We start from the raw sequence: 27,229 nt of genomic DNA, 5'->3' as shown, positions 1-27,229 counted from the left end.
CTCACAATAGTACTTTGTGCCACATCGTTGATGAAAAGGATATTTGGAATATTCATTCACGACAAGGCCTAAAAATTTTGAAGCCGTATTTGTTCGTGAGCTAAATGAATCAAATGTAAGTTTAGAGCTAATATTTAGTAAAAAAAAAAAAAAAATCCAAACAATGCCTAATATGACTTTCAGATACAATGCTGTTTGCCTGTGAAGCTGAAAATGTGAAGCTTCTGTTAACCTGAGGAACAGGCAGCTATTACTGAGAAAATTACCTGAAGTCTCCAAGAGCAAATAGGTCAGAATGCAGTGTACTATATCTTCTGCTACCAAGGAGAGACGCTAATTGTATTGCTGTGTGGAAAAGTGAGTATGGTATTACCATTCTCTGAACCATAAAAGTGTCTCACAAATATCAAAAAGGATAAAAAAAGTTTACATCTCTATCAAGCTGGTGTGTGTGCCCTCTGCAGATTTAATTCCCTGGGGTGCTATGGTTAAAATCTATTGACCTAATGTATGGAAATTAACATGAATCACGGCCAAAAGCTATGAGAAATTATTCTGAGTGTTAAAAAGAAATGTTTGCAGTATAAGCTCAGATTCTACGATACTTCAAGCCGAAAAGGTGAGGACTCAAGCATCTGTTATTTTTTGTAGTAATAAATCCAGGTAACGAACGGTGTGAATATCATAGTGCATTTGCATCTCGAACACGAACAACTGGGAAACATAGGTAGGTAGGGAGAGATTCCTTGTATCAATGAGGGAACGTCTAGAATTTCAAACTATACTTCAGGGTTGAATTCTTTCAAATATTTGATAAAACACATGATCCCAGTTCCGCTCATTATGAGTAAGGTCCTTAACCAAGTTCTGGTAAGTTGCCAGTGCCCCTCTTGCTTTTGATGTGGCTACACATATGACTGACAATGTATGTTGTGACCAATACCCTTAAAAGGTTCAAGTTAAAATATTAGGGTCAAAATCCTCTTCAGTATTTAACACGGACATTTTGGGGTAGGCCACCTAATGTGCCAACGATTTGCAGCTCATTATTGGCTACACATTTCAGGATGGCTAGGACAGAAGACGTCTCTGAATCTTCAAAAACGATACATTTTTTTTATCTATATATTTTCAAAGGCACTAGAAAAAGCTTCAAATTAATTTGATTTAAAGTGATTTCCTTTCATTTGCCAATTTCCTCATCAGCAGACTCAGATACATATTTAAACAAAACACAAAAGAACCGAATATGTATTTACTCTCTTCTTAGAAATGAGATTTAAAGATAAAAACAGTAACCAGCACTATATACTTACGTCCTTGTGCACAACATAGTTTGGTGCCGTCGCAAGTGAACTTTTTTTTGATGACGCCGCTGCACTCACGTTTTGAACTGACACAAGTCCTGGAGGCCTTCTTCTCGCATGTGTTCGTTGTAGCTTGTCCTACTCCTGAAAACACGAAGACTGTCAGAAATGAACACAACATGACGTGAGCAATAGAAAGAGAATTCTAACTCACATCGGGACCTAGTCTAGGACTCTCGATTGAAAAGCAAAAGCACCACCAACTGAACCACAAAGGTAGGAAGAGAATTTGGAACCAAAGTATTACATACACCTAATTTTTTAATAGTTCACCAGCACTTAGACAGTGCCAGTGGAGTTTCTTGAAGGTATAACTGAATGCAGCCGAGTGTAAATTATAAACAAGCTCTGAATTACAGAGATCAGTAAATGTGTCTACTTGGAAACCAAGTTTTTCAGCGAAGTGTTGGCAACTAGTATGCTTGTCAAGGACAGAGGTGTTCCGCAGTTAATTTTATGAGGAATCAAAGGATATTATCAGATAATGCCCTTACGCCACATAGGCATATTATTTATGAACGAACAGCATTTATTTACCACTCCTCAAAAGGTCTATTGCTCTGTCGAAGAGGCCATGGGTTATAACACGAACTGTCTGCTCAACCTGTATACACACAAACATGAAACGTAGTGTTGGGATTCCAGGTTAAAAAATACGTCAGATGATTAAGACTCTTTCTTTAGCAAGCACATTCATTATGTTTTGTTTCCTGGAAATGTGAAGTATGTAACAGAGAAAAAAGGCCTGGGGGTGAAGTAATTCACCTTGCATGAAAGAGGCCAAAGAATTTCACTGAGGTGGAAGAGGTTCTGGGATATGACGATGTCACTGCAGACAGACACTACTGGCTCGCAAGCTAAGCAAAGTCACTTGTTTGAGGTTGACAGGGAACTTTTTAGTCACATTTCTCTGTAAGGCAAAGGAACTCTTCCTTGCTAAAAATGATGACTGCATAAAATAGAAGATATGTGGGTATTTTAACATTTACTGCATGAGTAGTTCTGCAATTGTCACCAAAAGAGATGGGACTCGGTTAGTTTTGGTAAAATATTCATTTCTTAATGCTACTAATGACTTTTACCAAAGCTCCCAAGTGCCCAAAGTGTTCTACATGTTTGATATTGCAAGTGATTTTTGGATATCCTACTCTGTCATGAAAATGCTTATTGAGACAGTTTATCACACCTTCATTACATTCTATTTGGTCCACTTTCATCTTGCATTAGTCTCCCTAACATACTTTAATACGTTATGTAAGGTAACCTACTGGATGTAGATGAGTGTCGCATTGTATAAGGACAATATTCCTGTTCTGGTCATCTCAGGACGACAAAACAGAGACCTTCAAAAAGCTCTGGCGACCACTCATTATCCTACACTGGAACTGGACAATTAAGAATGCTCTCTTTATTAATTCAAAGCTGATTTCCTGCCACAGGAAATCAGCTGTTTCATATGACCATTGCCGGAATAAGGCAATAGCCGTGTCAAACTAGTGTCGCCAACAAATATTTTAAAACTTAGATGTACGTTAAATGCATTCAGTTTCCTTTGGCACTATTTCGGAAGCTTTGCAACAAAACTGAAATCAATAAATGGATCACTGTTATAGTGTGACCCGCATTATCATAGGTAAAGCTCAAGATTACTCAAAATGCAAAAAACGCTCTTCGCAGGAAATACTGATCTAGCATACGTCAGCTTGGCAGAGTGCAGATTCAAGCAGCTGTGGCATTTGAGCAACGATCTTGGTGAGTACTTAGACGGCGTAAGTAATGAAACACTGCCGAAAAAAAAACTGATTGTCAATAATTTTGAAAACATCTTCTATCCCCGGATTCCTCCCCCCTTTTATCAAACCACAAGTTTCTCTCATCATTAACAGGGATCGTCATCAACTGTCCATAAATTGTCAGCGCCTTCTCTGACAACTAAGCCCGTACCTGGGAGGGACCTGTTAAGTGCTCAACACATTCCAATAGGCACTTTAATGAACAATGATGAAACTGAAGTTCACGTCAAATTAGCAGTTCTGTGTTAAAGTTGGAAGACATGAGGTTGGCCACTGACTGTACCAAAGAATTGTAGAAGGTCACTGACTAAAATCAGTTTCACTAGGGTGCATTAAAATCATTCTTTTGCATCGACGGAAATACTACAAAGTTCCTCTTTGTTTTCTTAGCAGTTTGAAAGAGACAAACTTTAATCCCTTTGAAATCTGATCATAGGCCATTCCCAATCTCCCTACAGAGTAGAATACGACAGAATAAAGAATTTAGGCCACAGGCCAAGCGAAGGGACCTATGAGATCATTCAGCGCTGAAACAGAAATTGACAGTGAGAAAGTTTTAAAGGCGTAACACGATGAAAACCTCGCAGTAGCACTAGGAAACAATTTTTAGAGAAGGTGGAAAGTCAGACGAAAGAAAGAGAATATGAACAGAGGTAGAGTAAAAGAAATGAGAGCCGTTGCAACTAGGGCCCGAGAGGCGCTGCAAAGATCGTTAAGTAATGCTTACTGTACAGCCACGTGAGGTGCACTGACGAAAGCACCCTCCTACGGGGATAAGTATTGTAAAAAGCGTAGACATTCACTTAAATGCCTAAATCTCGGAGGGCACCTGACGTACAGGGCAGAGAACTGTTTCGGGGTTAGTGCTGTTCTCAGGATTATCTAAAATAAATTACTGGATAATCATAAACAAGAAAGATTGATAATGAACAATTAATAAATACAGACCAGAAACCTAACGTGTAAATCACGTAGAACTTTTAAAAATGAATCAGCAATATTGGGGGAAAATACTGTAAAGATAAGAAATGTCCCGCTAGTTTTTAACACCAAGAACAACACCAACGACAATAATAATAATAATAATAATAATAATAATAATAATAATAATAATAATAATAATAATAATAATAATAATAATAATAATAATAATTTTAATACAGACCTCCCAGAATACAGCATATCTTGTCATTCTTGCACTCAAAGCCTTGTGCGATAGAACCTTGGCAATCGTTTGCAGAACTGACGCACTTTCTCACGCCTTTCAGAACACATTTTTCCTGTTGTCGAAGAGAAGAAAAAGGCTGAATTATTATGCTGTTTATGTTGATGGTTCACATACATTTATTTTCTTGTAAATGGTTTTCATAATGTACAAACTATACATTACAGAATTTAGACCAAAGGTCAAATGCTGGGACCTATGAGGTCATTCAGTTTTGAAAGGGAAATTGAGAGTAAGAAGGTTTGAAAGGTGTAACCTTGTATTTAAGCTATGAAACAATTGGTAGAGAGGGTGGAAAAGTCAGATCGAAGAAAGAATATGAACGGAGGTACAGTAAAAGGGATGAAAGAGGCTGCTGATAGGGGCCAAAGACCCTTAAGTAATGCCTACAGTGCACCACGTGAGGTGCACTAACGGTGCTACCCGCCTACGAGAACTGATTATGTAAAGTTTTATACTGACTTCCCTCCAGTGTTAAAGAATATTAATTTCATATACATGCATATATATATATATATATATATATATATATATATATATATATATATATATATATATATATATATATATATATATATATATATAAGAAAAGCTTATAAGTCTCAAGTATTTTGTGAATTGCAAGACACAGTAAATGTTTGATTAATAAGTGTGGCTAATGGCATTCTGAGGAACCTTGAGAGGATGATTAGCTGTTGTCTGGCATATTTCCTAATTAGTAAAGTTGTATACGTCGGTATTCTCAAGACGTGGAACTTCCCTGCCTTGCGACAAGGCTTTGTGAGTGCATTAGCCGGAAATGTCCAGGTTCTGGTTAATTAGTTAGTAGGTGTATTTCTTTTGGCTGGAGTACCAGGGAGTGAAGGGATTAGTTTTTCACAAAAGTGATAATTTGAAGACCAACACTGAACATTATTAAAAGTCTTCGGTGAAAACTCTGTGGTTCGAGACCTGTCGATTAAGACTGTGAACATTGCTGTTTGAGGTAGGAATCATTTTAGATCTCTCCCAAACTGTAGATTGTTTCTCTCATTATATGTCTCGCTTGTGTCAAGCATTTATTACATTGTGTGTACTTTATAAGTAACATGGGAGGAATTCTATATCTTTATTTTTATGCATTTGTTTAACAAGGGTTTTATTTGACTTCTTCAGATGTTTCGCTGAGGAAGAGGTGAAAATATACTCACTGGGAATATACTGGACTTTGACTTATTTTGACCTATTGTGGGCTAGCGATGTAGACAGAATAATTAGTTAGTATTACATTTTATTTTGTATCTTGTTTCTTGCAATCCAGTTGTTAGATTTGTCAAATAAATTATTTTGGGTAAAGAGAGAGAGAGAGAGAGAGAGAGAGAGAGAGAGAGAGAGAGAGAGAGAGAGAGAGAGAGAGAGAATGCAAGTGCGTAGATACAGATGTGCATTACCAGTAGCCTTTTTCATGCGGTCACTATCAATCTACCAACAGATGGGACTTCTCGACTTTATAGAAAAAAGGGAAGCAACGAAATTTCCTCTCGACTGGGTAACGCGCACGCACGCACACACACACACACACACACACACACACACATATATATATATATATATATATATATATATATATATATATATATATATATATATATTATATACATAAATGTAGAATAAAAATTATACTGAATTCCTACCTAACTTTATTTTGTGGTACTATTAAAGCGTAAATTGCTTTACATATTAGCAATAACGAACAGGACTCATTGAAACTTTGCAGATATATTCACAAGATAATCTTCTAGGCAATAATAAATTTCTGAAGCAAGCTACATGAATTCTCTTTGCAAGATCAGTTTTGTTATCTGCCTGGCAAGATGTGCAACAATAATTGTGTGCATCAGTGAAAATTACCCCTCACAGTTGTTCATGATCGTCTCTGACTTTCTTTAAGGTGACTAGAGTATTATTTTTCCTTTTAAGTTCATATTTCTTTAATACAACAGGAATTTTTCTCTCCTAATTTGGGAGGTTCTTTCTTGGTTTGCTATCAGCATAATCACATTTGTTTCAGCTGAAGTTGGTTTAGACAATGTCTGTTTTTATTATAATTCAGCCGATATTTGTAACGCTGGAAATGGTTTGATATTACACCAACAAACATGTTAAGCAGTAACATGGATTTGACTTCACTGTAAGTCCTTTTTTTCAAACGTTAACGTTGGTGTTTAAGCGAAATTTTTTATTGTGGATAAAGAATTTGGCTGGCTAGATATCTGTTTTCAGATTCTGATTCAGGAATATAACGCTTATTATTATAGATCTAACCCTTTGGAATATATCGAAAGAGTGACAGTTTAATTTACAATAACATTCACCCAAAACAATCGAGGTCTGAACAAATCCACAGAAACTCAATTTACTGATTCCCTCATGAAACCGAAACGCTGAAACGAATACTAAGCTAAATCTGCAATCATCGCTTACCATTTCCGCTCCTTCACTTGCCTGCGAAGCCACTGCAAAGAAGAAGAGGAAGAGCGAAGCAAGGAGCAAAAGCCTCATGGTGTCTTCCAGAGTAGAGTCCAATGGAACTGGTTCCAGCAGTGAAGTGGGCGCTCTAGCGGGCCTTTGGCGAAGCCTATTCTTCAGCTGAAGTACTCCGAGGTAGTCTCTTGGAACTTCGAGGGGACGCTTCTCGAACCTTCCGAGCAAGGGTACTCAAGACCCCAGAGCGATCTTCAACTGGCCTCTGTCGGCAGCGTTAGCTGTTATTTAAGCCGTTATCGTGCACCAAATTGACAGGTGTCGAAAGTCAAAACTGCAGCTGTATATTGTTTACGATTAAGAGGCTCCGCCCAAAAAGTCAGCCCAATGTTAGATCGAGTTAGGCAGTCAACTGCAATGGGTAATTCAAATAAATATTTATGCATCACTCGGAATAACAATATTAACGGCATATTTCGTCTTTGTCCGAGAAATTTCGGGATAATAAATATTTTCATGGACTTCCAAGTTACTGAAGAATGGAAGAATTTGTATACTTGTAACCTTCCTAATGACGTCAGAAATTACTGCGCATCGTTATAATGACTACTTCAACGAAGTCAAATCCATTTAGCATCTAAATGGAAAGACTTGGCACACATCTTTTTTTAACAAGGTATATAACTAACACTTTACACCTTTCCACTGGGGCACAGTTATCTTTATTTTGTATAAAGTTGTCTGATTTTGTAAGTGGTTCATTTTTTCCTACATTTTTACACAGTTTCATTGTCATCTATGCAAGACATTATATATGCTATTATCTCTGGTCTTTCTAGGCACCATAAACATTTGAGATTTTTGTCTTAATGGTACTTGCGTAACTATAAGTAAAAGGCTTTTCTCTCTTTAATGTGTTACTGATCTTGGTGTAACCCAAGTATGGGTTACATGAAGATCAGCAAAACCCAGGTATGGTCAGCAAAACCTAGGAATGGTTATGAAACAGACAAAGCACTAACCTGTCTTGCAACTATTATGGAAACTAAGAGGTCTCTGCACTTTGTATGGTGACTGGGATTAAAAGACTCCATATGTGTAAACTGTCAACGAGCTCGAGGAAGGATTAAAAAAGAAAAATTTCAATATGTACTTTCTGTTGTCACACCTCCTAAGGTTCAAATAATACAGGCACAAAGTCATCTATTCAACAGCAATACATAGCCTTGAGCTTTTGTTAATAATTTCCAAATATTTTCTTCTTTACTGTACATGAATTAACAATGTTAATTTCCATATCAGTCGCATTATTCATCATCTGAGCCTGTACCACTCAAGTCATGATACCCTCTGACACATTCCTAGCTCACAAAGACAGTAGGGCTGTGTTTCAGTGGGATCGAAAAAGACCTGAGGGGGTTTCAACTTGGGCCAAGGCATTAGAAGTCGCTAGTGATGCTACTGAGGTTCAACAAACATGGGTTCTCATGGTGTGCGCTCAGCAATAGTGACAGGTTATTTTTTACCCATTTCCAAACCAATGACCATCACTTGAGGTCCTTGTGTGTGATCACCTTGGAAAGATCTACGGGCTATGGACTCTGAAATTTCAGAAACTCCACACAAAGTTGCAGCTGGTGGTTCTGAAATTTCTGAAACTTCACAAAAAGCTGTAGCTGGTGGCCCTAAAACATCAAACAAAACTGTAACTAGCAACCCGAAAATATCAAACAAAGCTGTAACTGGCGACCCGAAAACATCAAACAAAGCTGTAACTGGCGACCCGAAAACATCAAACAAAGCTGTAATTGGCGACCCTAAAACATCAAACAAAGCTGTAACTGGCAACCCTAAAACTTCAAACAAAGCTGTAACTGGCGACCCAAAAACATCAAACAAAGCTGTAACTGGCGACCCGAAAACATCAAACAAAGCTGTAACTGGCGACCCCTAAAACATCAAACAAAGCTGTGACAGCGACCCTAAAACATCAAACAAAGCTGTAACTGGTGACCCCTAAAACATCAAACAAAGCTGTAATTGGCGACCCTAAAACATCAAACAAAGCTGTGACAGCCACCCTAAAACATCAAACAAAGCTGTAACTGGTGACCTGAAAACATCAAACAAAGCTGTAATTGGCGACCTTAACACATCAAACAAAGCTATAACAGCGACCCTAAAACATCAAACAAAGATGTAACTAGCGACCCTAAAACATGAAACAAAACTGTAACTGGCAACCAGAAAACACCAATAAAAGTTGTAACTGGCGACCCGAAAACACCAAACAAAGCTGTAACTGGCGACCCTAAAACATCAAACAAAGCTGTGACAGCGACCCTAAAACATCAAACAAAGCTATAACTGGCGACCCCTAGAACATCAAACAAAGCTGTGACAGTGACCCTAAAACATCAAACAAAGTTGTAACTGGCGACCCAAAAACATCAAACAAAGCTGTAATTGGCGACCCTAAAACATCAAACAAAGCTGTGACAGCGACCCTAAAACATCAAACAAAGCTGTAACTGGAGACCCAAAAACATCAAACAAAGCTGTAATTGGCGACCCTAAAACATCAAACAAAGCTATAACAGCGACCCTAAAACATCAAACAAAGATGTAACTGGCGACCCTAAAACATGAAACAAAACTGTAACTGGCAACCAGAAAACACCAATAAAAGCTGTAACTGGCGACCCGAAAACACCAAACAAAGCTGTAACTGGCGACCCTAAAACATCAAACAAAGCTGTGACAGCGACCCTAAAACATCAAACAAAGCTGTAACTGGCGACCCAAAAACATCAAACAAAGCTGTGACAGCGACCCTAAAACATCAAACAAAGCTGTAACTGGCGACCCTAAAACATGAAACAAAACTGTAACTGGCAACCAGAATAAAAGCTGTAACTGGCGACCCGAAAACACCAAACAAAGCTGTAACTGGCGACCCTAAAACATCAAACAAAGCTGTGACAGCGACCCTAAAACATCAAACAAAGCTGTAACTGGCGACCCAAAAACATCAAATAAAGCTGTAATTGGCGACCCTAAAACATCAAACAAAGCTGTGACAGTGACCCTAAAACATCAAACAAAGCTGTAACTGGCTACCCAAAAACATCAAACAAAGCTGTAATTGGCGACCCTAAAACATCAAACAAAGCTATAACAGTGACCTTAAAACATCAAACAAAGATGTAACTACGACCCTAAAACATGAAACAAAACTGTAACTGGCAACCAGAAAACACCAATAAAAGCTGTAACTGGCGACCCGAAAACACCAAACAAAGCTGTAACTGGCAACCTAAAACATCAAACAAAGCTGTGACAGCGACCCTAAAACATCAAACAAAGCTGTAACTGGCGACCCCTAAAACATCAAACAAAGCTGTGACAGCGACCCTAAAACATCAAACAAAGCTGTAACTGGTGACCCAAAAACATCAAACAAAGCTGTAACTGGCGACCCAAAAACATCAAACAAAGCTGTAATTGGCGACCCTAAAACATCAAAGAAAGCTGTGACAGCGACCCTAAAACATCAAACAAAGCTGTAATTGGAGACCCTAAAACATCAAACAAAGCTATAACAGCGACCCTAAAACATCAAACAAAGATGTAACTGGCGACCCTAAAACATGAAACAAAACTGTAACTGGCAACCAGAAAACACCAATAAAAGCTGTAACTGGCGACCCGAAAACACCAAACAAAGCTGTAACTGGCGACCCTAAAACATCAAACAAAGCTGTGACAGCGACCCTAAAACATCAAACAAAGCTGTAACTGGCGACCCCTAAAACATCAAACAAAGCTGTGAAAGCGACCCTAAAACATCAAACAAAGCTGTAACTGGCGACCCAAAAACATCAAACAAAGCTGTAATTGGCGACCCGAAAACATCAAACAAAGCTATAATAGCGACCCTAAAACATCAAACAAAGATGTAACTGGCGACCCTAAAACATGAAACAAAACTGTAACTGGCAACCAGAAAACACCAATAAAAGCTGTAACTGGCGACCCGAAAACACCAAACAGAGCTGTAACTGGCGACCCTAAAACGTCAAACAAAGCTGTAACTGGCGACCCTAAAACATCAAGCAAAGCTGCAACTGGTGACCCTTAACCATCAAGCAAAGATGCAACTGGCGACCCTTAAACATCAAGCAAAGCTGCAACTGGCGACCCTTAAACATCAAGCAAAGCTGCAACTGGCGACCCTTAAACATCAAGCAAAGCTGCAGCTGGCGACCCTTAAACATCAAACAAAGCTGTAACTGACCGCCCCAAAACATCAAACAAAGCTGTAACTGACGACCTTAAAACATTAAACAAAGCTGTAACGGGTGCCCTTGAAACTTCAGGCAAGGGTGTAACAACATACGTTTGTTGGACAGTAAAGACTACACTGCTGTCATAGTGACCTCTGGATGTCAGGACGAGAACAAATGGGAAAATATTATCTGAAACAGAAGACAACTGGTTCCATCTGACCGTTCATGCTATATTTCACGGATTTTGACTGCAATCTCGCTCAGGGCCGTAAAATCGCCCACAATAATCTTTCGGTCGCCGACCACATAAGACAGGGGCAGGAATTTGTTGGCCTGTGAGGGTTAACGGAGTGAAGTTTGCAGGATCGTCGGCGCATGATCCTGTGCATGAATGTTTTTTGAAACACTAAATATCTAAATATCAGGAAACTTTCATCCAAAAGCTTAATGAAGGCTCTGCAATATGTCTCTTTACTTAGAGAACCTAGTATGGACCTCTGGACTTGAAACCAACTGAAGCAAAGCGATGCCATGCACTGTCTTACATCGATTACCTCATCCACAAAAAGGTATCTCACTCAGTCGCACATGACGACGAGATACGAACTGTTTGTTAACATTACTTTTTTTTTGTTTTTAACAAATTATCCCTTATTTCATCTTGACTTAAGGTCTACAACCACTTTACGCACAGATTACCCTCTCTCAAGCGCACAGCACAAGGTATAACTGGAGTGACGCATTCATTTACAGTGATGTTTCCAGTGCCATTAGAACCAAAAGAAAAGAACCGTAATATAGAAATACGGGCGAATACAATTAAACAGAACGGCATATACAAAGCAAATATATATTGTTGTTAAATGAAGCAACCCTTATACTAGCAAAAATTCATCCTGAGTCAGCTAAAGTTGAAGGCAAATCAATAATAATAATAATAATAATAATAATAATAATAATAATAATAATAATAATAATAATAATAATAATCTGTGAAGCCGCATATTCCTCATATTCGTAATATAACAAAACACTTAGCTAGTTTGGAATCAGTCTCGGGTATACTCATCGCCTAGTACACCAAGAGTGCGTAGTTAACGACGGCCATCAATCTGTCGTAAATCTGTCTGCTAACATGAAGGACAAAATTTTACTAGCGTAATGCCCTTGATGAAAGTGGCATACCACGTTGTTCAAGGACGAAGCAGATAAAACGCACGCTGTGGTTTTGTGAAGTGTGAAGACATTACTAACTCCGTGCTGCTGAGAATAGTGATAATGATAGTGATAGGGAAAATGATAATGCTCATGAATTACTGTAATACTAACGAAAGCCAAAATTCACACATCTGCAAAATTTGGCGATTCTATTATTTTGGGATGAGGTTGAAAGACCCATGCCCATCTTCGCCCTGGATGTCAAAAGGGGCACAGTGTAACACCACGCCGCCCCTATTTATATGGGATTCGAACCCGGGTTCTGCAGTTTAAGTGTCGAGTTCCTTGTTTAGCAGAAAAAGAGGCAAGTTTGTGCATGTATTATATATATATATATATATATATATATATATATATATATATATATATATATATATATATATATATATATATATATATATATATATATTGTGAGTGTGTGTGTGTGTGCGTGTCTGTGGGATGCGCAAGCGCGTATATCATTCATGGTTGTGTGAATGTATATATTTCTATGCGCTTTATTTGTTCAGAATTTCGTCGATGTATCTTTTCATTTTGTTCTGTATTATTTAATTTTCTTATTTCCAATTGTCATTCTTAGTACGATTGTGTAGAAGACATTGAATCTGAACTGCCTTGAGTGCCACCTGTGATGAATCAATTACTCACTTAACTGGCACACAATAATATTCAAGATATATTCAGGTAACACCAGCCGTTCATCATTCACTGATAAGAAATAAATCTTTTGTTCCAGAAATCTCAGTTTGCTCCTCAAGCTGTACACTAATGTGGCAAATCACCCAAATTTTACTGATTTTTTTTTTTGTATGTTGAGTTTGTCTACCCTTCAACTTTTATTCCTATTCTTCCTTCACCTATCAAACATACAGCATCTATCTATTTGCCAATTCACCGACTGTTTTCCCACACCCACGCACGTGTCTTAAGACGCCCCTCACTTCTCTGAAGGCGCGAACACTCTTGTTTGCATATCCACGTATCGTATCAGGGTTGCATATCACCCAGTAATACGAAATGACGCAACACGGTTATGTATCCACTTGTTGCATGATTGCATGTCGTAGCATCGTTGCGTAGTGCAACAGTGTTATTCAGTCTTTTTGACTATACGTGCAATGGGATAATGTCATGCTCTTCGGCTTCACGAAGCTATTTGAGTTGTGTATCATTCCTCAGACGTGACGGCCAAAGATTGACAAATGGCGGATCGGGCACGGTGCGTATCTTTGTACCATATTTCGACATACAACGGTGCAACGCTTCCCTGTCCACTATGATACACAACGATGACACGATACGTGGATATGCAACATGTGTGTACTCGCCTTAAGATGTCAATTTCCAGAACTCAATACTCTAATTCTGATACAATTTGAGAATCTTCTACTTGTCTGTTCTTCACTGAACTTGCAGAAGTTAGCTGGCTTATTAGTCTCCGAAATGTAGTGTGTCCTTGTGAAGACAATGGATACCTTGAGGTATAGTGTCCTCATCTCTAGGGGAAGGAAACCCTTTCATGTAGCCTCTCACCTATCTAGGCCTCAGTAGCAATTCAATGACCTTCAATGTTCGGAACCATCGCCCCTGGCCTAGTCAGGATTTTGGGCCTTATTATCTGACTTCCGGTGCGCGAATATTTCGTCACAACAGAAGAAAATGATACATTATTGTTAGAATACCTTGGCCTCGTGGAATTACATAATATTACTCGTCTGGACAGGCACTAAGAAAAATTTATGATCACCTAGCCTCTCACCTAACTGGTCTTAATAGCACTTTGTTCTAGTCAGACATTTGGGACTTATTATCTGACTCCTTAGTACACCAATTTCTCGTCAAAATCGAATAAAAAATATGTTATTGTTAGATTACCTTGGCCTCAGGCTATTACGGTATACTGCTAGTTTGAGCAGGCATATCACCAGTCACAAAGGTTTCAATCTCTCAGCTAACCACTAATCATTTAAACAGATGAACTGATGTCTCAGCAATCATATTAATAGACGAATCACAGATGAACCACTGTCCCAGTATCCATATAAACAAACAAATCGCGGTCACAGTAACCATATAAATACACACAAGGTTGTCCAAGTAACCATATAAACAGAAAAACTGCTGTCCCAGTAACCATACATAGACGAAATGCTGTCCCAGAAAACCTTATAAACAGAAGAACTGCTGTAACAGAAAACTTATAAACAGACAAACTGCTGTCCCAGTAACCATATAAACAGACGAACTGCTGTCCCAGTAACCATATAAACAGACGAACCTATGTCCCAGTAACCATATAAACAGACGAACTGCTGTCCCAGTAACCATATAAACAGACGAACCTATGTCCCAGTAACCATATAAACAAAAGAAGTGCCTTTCCAGTAGCCATTTAAACAGATGAACCTCTGTCCCACTAACCGTATAAACAAAAGAATTGCTTTGCCAGTAGCCATATAAACAGACGAACTATGTCCCAGTAACCATATAAACAAAAGTCGTCCTTTTCCAGTAATCATATAAACAGACGAACTTCTGTCCCAGTAACCATATAAATAAAACAAGTGCTTTTACAGTAACCATATAATCAGACGAATCTCTAGCCCAATAAACTTATATAAGACAAACTTTGTCCCAGTAACCATATAAACAGATGAATTGCTGTCCCAGTAACCTTATAAGAGACGTACCACTGTCCCAGTTACGTTTCAGACCAAAACGCAATAACAAGAATGCCGAGCCAATGCGCAGTTAATTCTTCAAGTTAGATAGCTATATCATTTATGTGGCTGTCTCCAGTTGACTAGCGACAGTTGTACGCGGAAGATAAAATATTCACCTTATGCATCATGTGTATTTTGACCTTGATACTGTTTTTCGGGTCCTCATGAAGTGAAAAATTACAACAAATATTTTACCATGACAACTAGTGGAAAAAGCTTTTTAGATGTACGTCATAAATCTCAATACAGGGCAACAAAAACTATAATAATAAATAATAATAATGACGCATGTCAGACAGATATGAAAATGTCTGCGTGACGACTCGACGCTCAGGTGAAGCAACTGGTGTCGTGGAAGGTTACTGCACAGGGAGTTCGCCATCCACATTCAGCAGTTAGAGCACGGTTACGGTGCTGGGTTCTTTGTCTCCTCTTTTTTAGCGAGCCACCCCCTACTAGTGGAAGAGGCTTTACATAGAATAAATAATAATAATAATAATAATAATAATAATAATAATAATAATAATAATAATAATAATAAAATTGCCGGTTCAACTACATGAAGTTTAACAGGTGTTATTTTTCAGTCTCTCTACGGCGACACTTTTCCGTTTGCATACTTGAACAAAAACGATGTACGCTCTTCTTATATATCTTTACGGGCTACTCTTTGAGCAAGAGCCCGTGCTGGCATAAAGTGTTAGCTTACTCATAAACAACAGCATTCCTATACATCTTTATGGGCTGCTTGATGAGCAAGAGCCCGTGCTGCCATGAAGCCAGATTAATCATCAGAAACAACTTTCCAATATAGCTTTACGGGCTGCTTTATGAGCAAGAGCATGTGCTGGTATAAAGCCAACTTAAACATGAATAGCAAAATTCCTATACATCTCTAATGGTTGCTTTATGACCAAGAGTCAGTGCATTCATAAAGCCGGCTAAATCATCAAGAACAACATTCCTATATATTTTTACAAGCTGCTTTATGAACAAGAGCCCGTGCTAGCACGAAGCCAAGAGCCCGTGTTGGTATGAAGCCAAGAGCCCGTGTTGGTATGAAGCCAAGAGCCCGTGCTGGCATTAAACCAGCTCAACCATAAACAGCATTCCTAGGTATCGTCTCCACTAGTCAAACAGCTAGCCTACCACAATTCCACACCAGGCCTCCCAATGCCTTTACTCCACATCGCACTCACGGTGAAGGAATTAATGCAGTTCAGGTTAACTTTTAAATCAAATATAAAAAGTGACGAAGAAACAGGGACTCGTGGATATCAAATGATGGAGGATTGTCAGTGTTATCAGAGATTGCCTTTGATGCCCAGACGCAAACAAAAAAATAATAATAATAATAAATAAATTAAAATAAAATAAACAGGAAACAGAACACCATAATCATAATAATCCGTGAGGTAAACTTCTGGTCCACATACGATCGGAGTGTGTGATACATATTTCGTATTATTATTATTATTATTATTATTATTATTATTGTACATAAATCTTTATGGACAAGGCAAAAGGGGCATCAGTTTTCTAACGAATTTGATAAATCTCTCTCTTTCTCTCTCTCTCTCTCTTTCTATCTATCTATTTATCTATATTATATATATAGTATATGTATGTATACATATACATATACATATATATATATATATATATATATATATATATATATATATATATATATATATATATATATATATATATATATATATATATATATATATATATATATCACACATCAACACAGGTGAAAAATAAGAGACAGGGTGGAGGTCTGACCGGTTTCGACTTTATCTCCAAGTCATTGACGAAGAACTGAGACATAGTATTAATGTAGAAGTCACAAATATATACTGTATACTACAGAAACAGTGCCGACGAAAATATACAGCATTTGAAACTACAGATCCACCCAAAGGCCAGTGTCAAGGTAGGAGTGGCCTTCAAACTCATTTGGCTAAAAATCACAATATACTCTCAGGGAACAATACTAATAAACGTATCAACCATAGGAGACTACAGATCCACACCTGACAGGTGTCAGGGAGGCGAGGTTGGAAAACTCATTAGCACTGCTGGCCCTGTACTGTGTTTACAAATATGATAACCTTATTTCCATACATCTCTACTGCCTACCTTAAAATTTAAACAATTTACATATTTCTTTTGACATTAAAGGATCGAGTTTATACATCCCTTGACTGATATATTATGGCTGTAACCTTCTTTTATGAAGATAGATTCAATGATATTCCTTTCCAGTGTGCTATTAGAATATACAATCCTTTTTGCCCCTTCCCAGTTGATAGCATGATTGCTCTTAAAAACATAGATGAAAACACTGATTTCTTAACCATATTGTTTGTCCGTTGTTTTCCTCTATGTTTTTAAGAGCATTACGTGTATGTAGCCCTGAATATATTGATGAGGAAAAAGATAAGATTAGGAATACAGGCAACAAATTGAAATATCCTGACAGTGTATTAAACAACGCATTAGAAGCGGCAAAAAAGGCTATGTATCAAAACCAAAAGAACCTTACAACACAAAAATTTGCTTGTACTGAAAGATACCCCCATCTTCTTATGAATTTTGGTGTTCATGTCTCATTTAAGAATAATAAAACATTGAACTTGTACTTACCAAGAACTCTCCCGACAATACTAAAGGGTGTGTATTATATAAAATTCCATGTAAGTCTTGGGATAACTTTTATATTGGCCAAACGGGTATAGCACAGGAAAAGCGAACACAACAGCATAAAAAATGTGAGATATGCACAGGGGAACAGTGGTGTTTTCGTACATGTTAGTGAGAGCAGTTATGCTATCAACTGGGAAGGGGCAAAAAGGATTGTATATTCTAATAATGAACTGGAAAGGAATATCATTGAATCTAGCTTTATAAAAGAAAGTTACAGCCATAATATGAATATCAGTCAAGGGATGTATAAACTTGATTATTTACTATCAAAAGCAATTTGTAAATAGTTTAAATTTTAAGGTAGGCAGTATAGATGTATGGAAATAAGATTATCATATTAGTAAACGCAGTACAGGGGCAGCAGTGCTAATGGGTTTTCCAACCTCGCCTCCCTGACACCTGTCAGGTGTGGATCTGTAGTCTCCTATGGTCGGTACGTTTATCAGTATTGTCCTCTGAAAATATATTGTGATTTTTAGCCAAATGAGTGGCCTTCAAATGAGTTTTGAAGGCCACTCCTACCTTGACACCGACCTGTGGGTGGATCTGTAGTCCCAAACGGTTGTGCGTATTCATCAGTACTGTTCCTGTGGTATATATAGGATATTTGTGACTTCTAATACTCTGCATCGTCCTTCGTCAATGGCTTGAAAATAAAGTCGAAACCGGTGAGGACCTCCACCCCGTCTCTTATTTTTCACCTGTGGTAATGTGTGATAAGTAAACCTCTTACAAAAGTTATCATAATCATATATATATATATATATATATATATATATATATATATATATATATATATATATATATATATATATATATATATATATATATATATATATATATATATATATATATATACATATGAATACATACATACACACACACACACACACACACACACATATATATATATATATATATATATATATATATATATATATATATATATATATATATATATATATATATATATATATATATATATATATATATATATATATATATATATATATATATATATATATATGACTTTTTTATTACATCACCGTGATTCATATTCAATCAGTAAGCTACAAACGTCCTTTAATATCCAATTCGCTCTACCTCGGAAATAATATATTTTCATATATGTTACCGAAGGGGAATTTTTTAGTTGATAATAAGTTCTTCGTCTCGTGGGTTCGAACCAGCAAAGACAAGAACTCAGGACTACAGTGGACGCATTTTAACCCATGCACCCAGCAAGTGAGGAATAAGTGGAAATCGTCTTCCCGTATACAAATCGCCAGTCGAAATCAGGTGTTTTGTATTTGGAGACAATATTCACCCACCTCTGCCATGCTAACCACGTAGTGTGTTTGTCGCACGCAGCCATATTATGACTTTTTTTTTTATCACATCACCGTGATTCATATTTAATCAGTAAGTTACAAATGTCCTTTAATATCCAATTCGCTCTACCTCGGAAATAATATATTTTCATATATGTTACCGAAGGGGAATTTTTTAGTTGATAATAAGTTCTTCGTCTCATGGGCTCGAACCAGCGAAGAAAAGAACTCAGGACTACAGTGGACGCATTTTAACCCACGCGGCCAGCAAGTGAGGTATAAGTGGATATCGTTTTCCCGTATACAAATCGCCCGTCGAACTCAGGTGTTTTGTATTTGGAGACGATATTCACCCACCTCTGCCATGCTAACCACGTAGTGCATTTGTCGCACGCAGCATATTATGACTTTTCTTTATCACATCACCGTGATTCATATTCAATCAGTAAGTTACAAACATCCTTTAATATCCAATTCGCTCTACCTCAGAAATAAAATATTTTCATATACGAGTATGTTGCCGAAGGGGAATTTTTTAGTTGATAATAAGTTCGTCGTCTCATGGGCTCGAACCAGCGAAGACAAGAACTCAGGACTACAGTGGACGCATTTTAACCCACGCGGCCAGCAAGTGAGGTATAAGTGGATATCGTCTTCCCGTATACAAATCGCCCATTGAACTCAGGTGTTTTGTATTTGGAGACGATATTCACCCACCTCTGCCATGCTAACCACGTAGTGCTTTTGTTGCACGCAGCCATATTATGACTTTTTTTTATCACATCACCGTGATTCATATTCAATCAGTAATGCGTCCACTGTAGTCCTGAGTTCTTGTGTTCGCTGGTTCGAGCCCATGAGACGAAGAACTTATTATCAACTAAAAAATTCCCCTTCGGTAACATATATGAAAATATATTATTTCCGAGGTAGAGCGAATTGGATATTAAAGGACGTTTGTAGCTTACTGACTGAACATGAATCACGGTGATGTGATAAAAAAAGTCATAATATGGCTGCGTGCGACAAACGCACTACGTGGTTAGCATGGCAGAGGTGGGTGAATATCGTCTCCAAATACAAAACACCCGATTTCGACGGGCGATTTGTATACGGGAAGACGATATCCACTTATACCTCACTTGCTGGCCGCGTGGGTTAAAATGCGTACACTGTAGTCCTGAGTTCTTGTCTTCGCTGGTTCGAGCCCACGAGACAACGAACTTATTATCAACTAAAAAATTCCCCTTCGGTAACATATATGAAAATATATTATTTCCGACGTAGAGCAAATTGATATTAAAGCGACGTTTGTAGCTTACTGATTGAATATGAATCACGGTGATGTGATAAAAAAAGTCATAATATGGCTGCGTGTAACAAACGACTACGTGGTTAGCATGGCAGAGGGGTGAATATCGCTCCAAAACACAAAATACCTGAGATCGACGGGCTATTTGTATACGGGAAGACGATATCCACTTATACCTCACTTGCTGGCCGCGTGGGTTAAAACGCGTCCACTGTAGTCCTGAGTTCTTGTCTTTGCTGGTTCAAGCCCACGAGACGACGAACTTATTATCAACTAAAAAATTCAACTTCGGTAACATATATGAAAATATATTATTTCTGAGGTAGAGCGAATTGGATATTAAAGGACGTTTGTAACTTACTGATTGAATATGAATCACAGTGATGTGATAAAAAAAAGTCATAATATGGCTGCGTGCGACAAACGCACTACGTGGTTAGCATGGCAGAGGTGGGTGAATATCGTCTCCAAATACAAAACACCTGAGTTCGACGGGCGATTTGTATACGGGAAGACGATATCCACTTATACCTCACTTGCTGGCCGCATGGGTTAAAATGCGTCCACTGTAGTCCTGAGTTTTTGTCTTCGCTGGTTCGAGCCCACGAGACGACGAACTTATTATCAACTAAAAAATTCCCCTTCGGTAACATATATGAAAATATATTATTTCCGAGGTAGAGCGAATTGGATATTAAAGGACGTTTGTAGCTTACTGATTGAATATGAATCACGGTGATGTGATAAAAAAAAAGTCATAATATGGCTGCGTGCGACAAATGCACTACGTGGTTAGCAAGGCAGAGGTGGGTGAATATCGTCTCCAAATACAAAACACCTGAGTTCGACGGGCGATTTGTATACGGGAAGACGATATCCACTTATACCTCACTTGCTGGCCACGTGGGTTAAAATGCGTCCACTGTAGTCCTGAGTTCTTGTCTTCGCTGGTTCGAGGCCACGAGACGACGAACTTATTATCAACTAAAAAATTCCCCTTTGGTAACACATATGAAAATATATTATTTCCGAGGTAGAGCGAATTGGATATAAAAGGACGTTTGTAGCTTACTGATTGAATATATATATATATATATATATATATATATATATATATATATATATATATATATATATATATATATATATATATATATATATATATATATATATATATATATATATACACACACATATATATATATATAAAATAAATAAGATTAGACATAGCATATAATTAAAACAAATTTATCATGTCTTACAACAACGGAGTGAATGAGTTCTTACTTTTACTGGGAGAATTAGGAGGCAATCTGACTCGAAAGAAATATCCGCAATAGGTTTCACAACCAGTCCAGTTCTTTTTTTTAATTAATACTCGGGCCAGTGCAGTGGAGCTATTGAAGGAGGAACTAAGTGGATTAACGACAACGAATCTGAAAACAGACAAAAGTGTTTATTAGCACAAAAGTAGAAGTGTCCTGAAATCTTGACACTGGATTTTAATTCAACGCCTCAAAGAATACAGCAACTGTATTCTACTGCAGTAAAACGTCATACACGCAAATCAGCAACTTACTGCCAAGTCGAAGGCTTACTAGGGCTTCATACGATCCAGGCAATTGCCAAAGACTAATTCTTCACTATGGTAGTTGACTTTCCAAAAAAAAGTGATATGTATGCGATAAGTTGCCGATGTGTGGTTATATATTTTTTTTTACCGTAGTGTGGAAGCACCCTGAGACAAACTGCGAACCTTAACCATGAGTGGTATTCCGAGCAAAGCAAAATGCTACAAGCCTTACGGCCCTAATAAGGAAAGCAGCCCAGCAGGATGGTGGCGTAGCTGGCATCCCATCAGTGGGGGTGCCTAGGTGAGGCCAAGATATTTTTTGGGGGGCCAAAGAAAATTACACAAAACTAATGTACCAATTCTGTAATTAGTAAAATGTACTATTCTCGAGTGTATATATATCTATGTGAATTAGTAATTTGTAAACCTGTATTTCAAATTATAAGAGCTCAATTTTCAATTAATTTTAAACTCTTCTATATGCAAATATACCAAATACTGTAATAAGGGTTAAAGTTTAGCTTCAAAGGAAATTTAAACTGGGGGCGCCCAGTTGGGGGGGCAAGCATCTGACTGGGGGGGGCACAGGTCCCCCCTGGTCCCCCTATAGCGATGCCACTGCAGTAGGGTAGAACAAAATAGAGGAAAACTATAAAACTGAAACAGCAAAGAAAGACAAATAACACAAAAGCAAAAAACTATGCAGTGAGACTCCAGTAACCTTGCTCAACAGAGAAGCCTTCGCAGCAACTTCGGACTTCTGAAGTTCCAGCGAATCAGCTTCATTAGGAAAATTACTCTTGTATTTCGTTACAGATGGAATGAAATTTCTATTAAAGCCTGGTGCTGAACCTCTCCTTAAAAATTTAGAACAGTTTATTCAGTAGGTCCAACGATCTAACTGAAAGTGCAGGAGATTAATACTAAGATGTGCTATAAGAAATTTATTTATAATAATTCAAGTTTTCTCCAATAGTTTGTGAAGAAAGTCAGCTGCTGAAGACTGGATTGGGATACAATTTTCAAAACATGGCAGAATGAAAGAAGGAAAAATACATCCTAAAGATGGAGATGTCTTAAAAAATCTTGAAGGATTCACAAGTAGACTGAATATGTTTCTCAAAAGTGAATTCGCGATCATGAATGGCGCGCAGAGCTCTAACTGACTTGCATTAGTTAAAGAAGCATTAAAAATGAGAAGTTTAGAATGGGGGTTGGGAAGGAAATCCAATATCTTAGACCTCATGATGCTCATACTCGAGTTCTGCTAAGGTTAAACTAACTCCTCAATAATTTGCACCATAAAGTAATTTCAGCTAAGTCTCTGTAAGACAATCAATAACCACAGGTCTATGATCAGATGTGATTGATTCAAATAGAGTATCATCATCTGCGTAATCCACAGACTTGTTTTCAAGGACAAAGGATATAGTAATGGGAACACCTCGCAGTTGCACTAAGAAACAATTGTTACGAGAGGGTGGATAGCAAGATGGAAGAAAGAGAATATGAACGGAGGTATGGTAAAAGGAATGAAAGGGGTGGCAGCTAGGGACCGAATGGAAGCTGCAAAGAACCTTAAGTAATGCCTACAGTGCACTGCATGAGGTGCACTCAAGGAACGACCCCCTACGGAGGTGAAGTCTTGAAGATAAAACTTTGAAGTATCTTGGGAACAAAAGTACTCGAAGCTTGAGGGTAGTTTTCCATTATCAGATTTTACTTCATTTGCATTCAGGCAAGCACAAATCTGAAATTTTCTAATGACTAGAGCAAATAAGGTTGATGGATAGCAGGTTTTGCTACAAATAAAGATTTCTTAAACAGATTCAACAAGGCTACTATTGGGTTTGGCATTGGCAATAAAAGCTATATATTATTAACTAAAGTAATAATTCTTCACGAAACACTAACTAAAGAAAGTGTCATCAGTGCACCATATGTAAATGACTGGTTTAATATGACAGGGCTTTGCTAAAAAAATGTGTTAATTAATTGGCATGTAGAGTATTGGCAAATATTGGACCAAGGAGTGACCTCATTGTTATACTATCTATGGGATCAAGTTAATCCCTGAAAATAAAATATGAGCTACAGAGTTTTTTTCTTTGATCTACTGACAGGAATTTTACGAATAAGGGGTTCAAAGCTGATGAAACACGGTTTTTCGCCAACACCTTTGTATCAAAGCATTGGATAAAGGTGAAAGTTGCCAAGTGTATATTTTATAACCCTACCTAATTTTTGCAGTATTATTTAGTACCTAAGTTCAACAGCTTTGGTACTTATCAGAGTAAAAGTGCGTTTCCTATGCCAGAGCCATCAAAATCACCGATAAGGGTTTTGAACACAATAGTGACGTTAACCTATGACGTCACGAGCTCCACCCACAGTAAAGAGAAGTTTGCATATGGGGAAAACGTCTCTTCACTGTGGCTCTGCCCACTTGCCGATGACATATTCACTAACTGAAATTTGTGCCCAGCCTAGGCTTCAGCGATATCAATGATGGCTAGCAGGATTTGTCATCGTTTCCTTGACTGCATTATCATTCTCAATTATTATTATTATTATTTTGTGGAGGTTTCATCGCAACTTCCACAGCAGTTGTTGGGACTGAGATTTTAGCTTAGAATTCCTCCATTTTCTTGATATTCGTATTGTTTCTACTTTACAAATAACTCAAAGTATGTAATTCAACCACATAATCAACCAGTCTATAGCTCATTTGTTATTAGATCTAAATCTATTTAGGGCAGGAATAAGAAAAAAAGACAGTTTGTTTTGTTTTACCTCTGGTTTCGACACTGTAGCCTTCTATTTGCTGCAGCAAGAGATGCGAGTTTCCAAGTAACTATTACCCACTATAGTAATAATTACCTATTCACGCTATAGTAAATCTTGCCACGGGTCTTCTTGCTTGTATAAAAAGTGGCGAGCCGTAGAACAAATGCAGTCTTGCAACCACGGGGACAATTCTATATCCTGCTAGCCATTATCGAATTTATTGAAGCCTACACTGTGTAAGCATATCATTCACCTGTTAGTGACTTACTGGAAGTTACTGCCTACCTGGTGGATGGACGGAGTCTCATGACTAAATACGTTTACGTCACAAATGGATTTAGGATCCCTGTCTGTGATATTCTCGGTTCCAACATCGGCAACTTCATTTTACTCTATATATATATCAAACTATTGAACTTAGGCACTAAATAATACCACCAAAAAATTAGGTAGGGTTATAAAATATACATTTGCCAACTTTCATCTTTATCCGATGCTTTGATAAAAAGGTGTTGGAGAAAAACCGTGTTTCATCGGCTCTGAATCCCTTAGTAAGAAATATTTTCTCAAGTTATACAACCAGAGGAACAAAATTAGAGTTAACAAGCCATACTAACTGCCAGCAAGTTTGCAAATAATGGTTGCTAAAAACTTCATAAGAGTATGCCACGAATTTATAGTCAATATTAGTTTTAGGGTAATACTATATATTGCAGGCTAATATACTAGGCCAAAGAATGGTCTTTCATGAACAATTTAATGGCTGCTGTCCCTAAACCTCAATCGTCAACAATTTATGTTGGAAAAAATAATGAATTTATTTTAGAAATGACAGGTTTCAAATGGACACGTTGAAGAAACGCGAGCTGGTGAAAGTTGATTTACCTGACCAAATAAAGGGGTTTATACACTAGTCAGTTAATTTGCAAACTGAATTCAGCTTTTTTGTAAAAGAATACGTAATACAGAATTATAATAATTTAGTACATAAAAGTGAAAGACCATGAACAAAGGGTTAACTTATCTATAATAATTAAACCACCGATAAGTACCAAACTAAACAGACTTTTTAAAATTACCTTGTGGTCTAGTTAAAGGTGCAAAAAATTATTCAATTGCATTGCATAACTTTTATTGTCTTGGTGACAGAATCCAAAAGAGTCTTTAAATATAATGTAGCTCTTGAGATACTACAGACAAAAAAGTCAACGGCTATTTATTACCAAGTCATAATTAAAAATTAATTAAAGAGCAAATGAACGATTCCCATTCTGCCGTGGATGTCCTGTAGATGCTGCAACTGGGGCTGCAGAGGCTATCGACCAGCAGGGGTCGGTCCTGTAGTGGTTGTAGGAGCGTTTGTTGGTGTTGTTGGAGGCGGTGTTGGTGTTGTTGGAGGCGGTGTTGGTGCTGTTGGAGGCGGTGTTGGTGTTGTTGGAGGCGGTGTTGGTGTTGTTGGAGGCGCTGTAGTTGTTATTGGAGGCGTTGTTGGAGGCGATGTAGTTGTTGTTGGAGGCGCTATTGTTGTTGTTGGGGGCGCTGTAGTCGTTATTGGAGGCGATATAGTTATCGGAGGCGTTGTTGGAGGCGATGTAGTTGTTGGAGGCCATTTAGTGGTTGTTGGAGCCTTTGTTGTAGTTGACACAGTCGTTGGAGGCTTGGCTGCTGAAAGGGAAGACCTCACTTAGATATGCTTCGGCCAAATATCAAACATCTTGTCCTTTATATTTCCAGTGTGGAAACTCCAACACAAGAATGACCGTCAGAGTTAGTTCATCAAGAATGTCTCTACATTGTGAGCATTAATAATAACACCCATAATATGTAAAACTGAAACAAGCAGAAGAATTAGCAATCCTTTAAAATGTTGGTGGGTTCTTGTATCAGTAAGGCGTCAGCATCATCAAGCATGCTCTGAGTAAGTATCTTGACCAACTTGGGATGACCACAGGAGAAATGTACTCTAGCAAAACAGTGCTTTAGGACAGAGCAAGTGTTTTTGGTGGTGGACCCAGAAAAAACATGAAGACAATAGTAATTGCCACAATCAACCTACGCTGCTGAGTCAAGGACTAACCATGGTCGATCTTTAGACCTTGAGATCCTCATTTGAAAAAAAGGCTTCCATAACTTCAGCCGCATCACATATTTACACAGAAGGCTCACCAAAACTGAGATGAAATATCTTACTTGCACTGTCCCACCCACTTCTATATTGCTTGTACTTTCATCCTGGGCACTATGGGATTTCCATTCCAATACCACTCCTTCTCATTCTAGGTCTTCCTTGCTTCTTTCCACTAACTCATAATTATACACTCTTCCCCATTCCGGTCTCCCGTTCTCTCTACAAGGCCAAACTATTCCAGAACTTTATAGCTGTGGCCATATTTACAACCCTTTCTGTCCTCTCAACCAACATATACCGTGGAAAAC

General features: G+C 37.9%; 1 protein-coding gene across 3 annotated transcripts in view; it reads right to left on the bottom strand.

Moving 5' to 3' along the window:
- The window catches only part of LOC136847135 (uncharacterized), an 84,137-nt gene that overhangs the window by 50,991 nt on the left and 5,917 nt on the right, over positions 1–27,229 (bottom strand). For all 3 annotated transcript variants that reach the window (XM_067118502.1, XM_067118503.1, XM_067118501.1), the window contains exons 4-5: positions 4,326–4,440; positions 1,317–1,451 (exon numbers count right to left, since the gene is read on the bottom strand). In XM_067118502.1, the coding sequence (XP_066974603.1) occupies positions 1,317–1,451; positions 4,326–4,440 (250 nt within the window). The remainder of the gene's footprint in view (positions 1–1,316; positions 1,452–4,325; positions 4,441–27,229) is intronic.

Source organism: Macrobrachium rosenbergii, chromosome 16 (genome assembly GCF_040412425.1).
Source record: "Macrobrachium rosenbergii isolate ZJJX-2024 chromosome 16, ASM4041242v1, whole genome shotgun sequence".
In the NCBI taxonomy this organism is placed as follows: domain Eukaryota; kingdom Metazoa; phylum Arthropoda; class Malacostraca; order Decapoda; family Palaemonidae; genus Macrobrachium; species Macrobrachium rosenbergii.
This window is presented reverse-complemented; position numbering and strand designations above follow the sequence as displayed.